The sequence below is a fragment of the Poecilia latipinna genome, unplaced genomic scaffold (assembly GCF_001443285.1).
Source record: "Poecilia latipinna isolate Pla-1442-1.1 unplaced genomic scaffold, P_latipinna-1.0 Scaffold115, whole genome shotgun sequence".
NCBI classification, from domain to species: Eukaryota; Metazoa; Chordata; class Actinopteri; order Cyprinodontiformes; family Poeciliidae; genus Poecilia; species Poecilia latipinna.
The window spans coordinates 464579-470037 of NW_015112731.1; the positions used below are offsets into that span (position 1 = coordinate 464579).

At 38.7% G+C, this 5459-nt stretch overlaps 1 protein-coding gene across 2 annotated transcripts in view; it reads right to left on the minus strand.

Moving 5' to 3' along the window:
* The window catches only part of sema3aa (sema domain, immunoglobulin domain (Ig), short basic domain, secreted, (semaphorin) 3Aa), a 45089-nt gene extending 43969 nt beyond the window's left edge, over positions 1-1120 (minus strand). The window contains exon 1 of one of the 2 annotated variants that reach the window (XM_015028163.1): positions 531-1120. In XM_015028163.1, coding sequence (XP_014883649.1) covers positions 531-636 — 106 coding nt within the window. In that variant the 5' untranslated portion in view covers positions 637-1120. The remainder of the gene's footprint in view (positions 1-530) is intronic. The other variant, XM_015028162.1, reaches the window with a different exon arrangement.
* Between the last annotated feature and the right edge of the window lie 4339 nt (positions 1121-5459).

Sequence of the window (5459 nt, forward strand, 5' to 3'; positions counted from 1 at the left end):
ATTTATATTAAGTTCACCGAAAACCCACCTTTTTTTTTTTTTTTTTTTTGGGGGGTGGGGGGGTGAGATTTTGGGACAGAAGTCACAAAAACTGAGGCTCTGCTGCCTGTTCACTGCACTTAACAGGGCTGTACGAGCAGAAGAGGAGAAATGACACAGGGCCAATATATACATTTAACTTGAGGCAGGAGTGCTTCCACAGCATATGGAAACAATCTCCCCATTTGTAGGGAGAATCGCGAATTCTTGGAGACGGTCAGCGTAAGTGAGAGGGGAGCAGCAAGGAAATTGGAGGAAGGAATACGGAGAGGCAGGTCTTGTGCGCTGACCAAGAGACGCACACAGAAGCAGAAATAGACTTACTCTGATAAAGGAAGAAAAAGGGATACTCAGCATGCCAAAGAATAGATGAAAAGAACAGCACTAAAGAGCACCCAGTGGGCAAGAAAAGCAGCTCCGGTTTAAAAGCAAAGAGCACACAAGCAATCCCCATATAACCTGGAGTCAGAAGACACAAGGAATGGGCTTACCCTTGAATGACAGCTTTAGTCTGGGAACGTTGTGCTTGGGATCAGCTCCTCTCCCCGGCTGCAACGTGAAGCACAGCAGCACTACAGTCCGAAGCAGGTAATCCATGGTGCTGGAGTGCTGCTGTCTGGCCTCCAGACCAGGGGGCCACTCAGAGCCCGACCCCAAGAAAGGTGTCCTCCGCTGAGGTGTGCAAGCGCTGAAAGTAGAGGTTCCAGGGAGAGAAAGGTGGGCAAATCCTAGTTGTGCTCCTGGGTCTTGGGAGTGCAGACTGTTGGGGCAGTTCTGTTGCGTGAAGTCGGCAGAGGGGAGTGCAGCTCACATGGCTCCCCGTGCGAAAATCCAAGCTGTATAGTTGACTGGCTTATCTGTCCTCCCCCAGGTGAAGACCCTTCAGCTCGACTGTGATGAGAAGTAGAGGCAGGGTGAAATAAAATCAGAGCACTTATCCGGTATAACAAGGCTATCCTCTTGATGGAGAGTTTTTTTTAATTTTTTTTTTTATCTGTTTCTGTCCACTGGCTCCCACTCTTTGAGCAGACACTCACAACAACCCTCTAATCCTTGTGTGCAGCTCCACCAGACTGCGAGAGAGCTACACCATCCACAACGAGGGAGGGGAGGGGAGGCAGAGCAGCTGAGAGAGAGAGAGAGGGAGGGAGAGCAGGAGGAAAGAGGAGGTGGGGTATTACTTGAGAGCAGTGATGAAGGCAGTGTCATAGAGAGGAAGTAGAATGGTTAAGATTTATAGTCTTGACTTTTCCGCACTCGTTTCCTTTGCTCTTTGTCGTTTTTTTTTTTTTTTTTTTTTTCCCTCGTCTTAATTTATTCTCCCTCACAGCAGTGAAACGCCTTCCCTTGTGTTAATTCCTCTGCCACTAACTGTCTGACCATGAAATTTAAAGTTTAATCACTGGGTTCCCCTACCTGGTTTATTAGGGTGCTTGAAAAGCAGAGTTAATCTACTCGAGAATAAAAAAAAAAAAAGAGGAAGAAAAAGAAAAAAGGAATCCAGAAGAGGGAGCTGTCAAAAAAAATTTATGAAACCCTTGACTAAAAGGAATCTTTCAGATTTTGCATGCATGAGCTTAAATGAAAAGAACATTTTAAAATTCATGAAAGGGTTTGTTTCTGCTATATTTTTATAGATATATTTAACAATGGAGCTTGTAAATAAAAAAAAAAGATAAACATAGTCAATATGCCGTCATCTGTTTAAATATGTAGTAGGGCTGATGTGAAACAATTCTGTCTGAAGCTAGCTCAAATTAAACATTGTTTTAAATAGACCAAAATTTTCCAACTATGAAACTGTTATTCTTTTTATTTTTCTCTTAGGCTTTGTGCAGAATACAAGGGATTGGACATGCAAATAAGCAACATAAAGTCATTTGATTGCTAACCCATGCAAAGAGCCACGTGGCCCACATCATAAGCAGCTACTGTACCAAAGGTTTCAGTAGATAATCCACAGTTTCTGCCTAGTAAATTATGTCAAGTACATTTGCTTGATTTGTAGGAGGATCTTGCCGTTTTTAAAAGCAAAATACATATGGGAAAGAGAGAAAATGCTAATTCATTAACAAATTCAATTTCTGATGGAATATCTTCCTCTTAAATGAGAGGTACCACCAATGTTTTTTTTAAATATCCTAGAAACCACTTCTTTGTCTTTCCATGGACTTGTTTTGGTTTGACTTCTTCCAAGTTGTGTTTTTGGTTAGTAACCACCACACCTTTTGCTCCATCTCGACGGCTGACTCACTCTGAAGCATTCACTTTAAATAATATTATTATTCAGAGCAGAGAAACTCCACCAAAACCTGCCGATGGAAGGCCACTTAATGTGATATGTGGTTTCGAAAGAGTGAGTCACAACAAAAAGAAAAAAAAATAACAGGAAAAATTGATTCACAAAAATGTCTGCTTTTTCCTTTCAATTGTACAATTTTGTTTACTTTCCATGTGCAGTTGCTATGTTCTTTGGCGGTTTAAAGGAATCGCCATTTTAAGACACTTATCTTAGCAGGAAAAAAAAAATCTGAATTGTATGTTAGATCTAAAGTTATTAGATTATTTTCAACGTTCCTGGAGGTTTCTTTTATTTGCTTTCGATTGTAATTTGCCAGTTGCATTTTTGGAGTCTTTGTCATTTTGTACTCAACTTGTTTGGGAAGGAAAACTCAAAATCTACTACCAAGCAGGGGTCATAATTGGTCATGTTTCACGTGGTCATCTGGCTAAAATGAGAAGTAAAACCTCAATTAAAATAAGACATACTATAAAAGTAATTGCAATTAAATGTCAGAGTTGAGGGTTTTTTTTTTTTATGAAGATTTCATGTAATCTTTATTTATCCAGGTTTAGTTGGATTAAAATCTAAACCTGGCCATTTATTTATCAATGTACAGTGTCTAAAAGGAAGTACTGATCGCCTGGGGTGTTTTCCCTTTTGCTTTGCGGTGACGTACACCAAGTGTCGGTAAATGACGGACAAAATGTCTCTTCTGTAAGCGACAGAAAGGTGCTAAGGGAAATACGTAGACAAATTAGGTCCTTGTGCACTTTAACTAGGCCGTTAATCTGGTCTCTCTGGCCGAAGAACGAGCCATAAAGCCAACCTGTCAATTTTCCACTTTGTTTCCATCCCGACAGTCACCTACGACCATTATTTATGAGAATAAGATATCAGAAGCAAGTGGCTCAAATTAGCCTTAAATGTTTTGTGTCTTCTTCTGGGAGAGTAGCACACATGGTGTAAGAGTTGCATTATTCTCCACTCAGAGAATGAGGTCTAAGCGTGTTTTTGACTTTTCCAGATGAAACTATTCAGTTAAGAGGAAAACATGCTGGCGGGTCACCTGCATAGTCTGGGACAGATCCTGTCTCTGGTAAAGTCATTCAAATCACTGATGTAGGTCAACAAAGCCCCCTTCTCTTAACCTTAGCCAGCCTCTACAGGTTGCAGTGCGTGTGTGTGTGTGTGTGTGTGTGTGTGTGTGTGAGGGCACCTCCTGCTTCCTCTAAGGGCTGACTAGGCAGCGGTGAGGTGATAAAAGCTTTGATAAACAGGAGTGCTGATGTGTCAACCCAGACACATCGAGATAGCAAAGGAAAACAACCTGAGAACTGGGGTTAGTGGTGTGTTGTAAGCAACTATGTGCCATCAGGGCGCCCGCATTTCCCTGCTCTTCCATGCACGTTGCGTGTTTTGAAACTATTGCTGCTGTAACATAAAGCGTATCTGATTTCACATTTTTGAGTCTGTCGTCGATTGTTTACAGATCACATTTCAGTCCGAATCTTTGGTAGTGCTTTTGGGGTGCAGGACTTTTAAAGCAGTTTAGATTTGGGATTTTAATCTGATTTGTTTCTTAAAATAGACTGTTCTGCAAAGTTGAATATGATTATATTTAAATGTCTGCTTCACTGGCTGCTATTTATATAGAAGAACTCCTTGTTTAGTTAGTTTTATAAGGCTCCTTTTTCAAGATCTATCGCCGTTTTGATAATTTTATGTCTGTAAAAAGGGGATTTTCTACCTAAGACCATAACACTCAACATAAAAGTTTTGTTTTCTTGCTAGAATTTGCACAAATGATGTAGACAGTCTTCAAAATGTTTAAATGTTATGTATATCTTAACTGTTGATTATATTGGGGGGAAACTCTGTTTTACAGTCAACAGTGTGAAAGCTCCACAAATTGGGCCCCACAAAAATTTTAATGAGACAAGGTAACCTCAGCAAATAAAAAAGCTGTTTTTTACAAGGGAAAAAGCTATCAAAACCAACCTTTCCTGTTGTGAAAAAAGTAATTGACCACTAAATCTGGTCATGCCACCCTTGGAGGTAACAACTACCATTGAGTGTTGGAAATAGCTGTCAATCAGGCTTAGACATTGATGTGGAAAAAATTTGGCTAATTTTACATAATAGTTTTAATTTCAGCCTCCCTTAAACATGAACTTATTTCTCTTAGCTATTAAGAGATGGGCTTTGTCGCCTGGTGTACTTTGGATCAAAGACCTGCTGCAAAACCCACATACGCTTCAGATTAAAGTCATGGCACTGATTCACTGACATGCTCTCTCAATATTTTCTTGCAGAAAGTAGAATATTTTGGTTATATACATTACAGCAGGTTGGTCAGGTTCTGAAGCAGCCTCACGCCATTACACCAGTTTATGTTATGGTGCTGTTTATGTAAAAAGGCTGTGTTAGTTTTATGCCAGACATAATGGCATACAACTTCTAAAACTTTTCAGATTCTCCTTGAGAGTCCACGGAGAAAAATTCATTATCCATTAATGGTTGTTAGTGATTCGACCCTCTCTCAATTAGTAGATGTTTTTTTTTAAGTCATTATGTGTTGCATTTTGTTGTCTTGTAATGTTCTTTTCAAGCAATTTCTCCATTCTACAAATCTGTAGTAATCCACTCTGTAGAATTGAACCCAACAAAAAAATCAAGGTGATTTTAATTCATGATTATTAATTCATGATTTATAATCATGAATTAATGATTCATGATTATGAATGATTCATGATTATGAATCTTTTGCAAACTAACAAAATTTAGTTTGCAAAAGATTTTTCTTACCCTTTAAATTAAGTCATCATTTGAAAAACTGACTAATATTAAACTGTGTATGATGACCTGAAACATTTAAGTGGACAAAACAGAAAAATGTTGCATGAAGTTTATTTTCTCCCATCAAGTTAAAATGGCCAAAAACCTAAAAGTAGAAAATGAAAAAACAAAAAAACAAAAACAAAAACAGATAAATAGCTGAGCACCCATTTCAAACAACGCCAATTTATACTATCTATCCATTTAAAATTTCTGTTAAAAATTAGGATTTGTTTTACTTGAATTATTGCCAAAAACAGGACAACCCTTTTATTGTTTTATTGCAAAATTAGAAGTATAA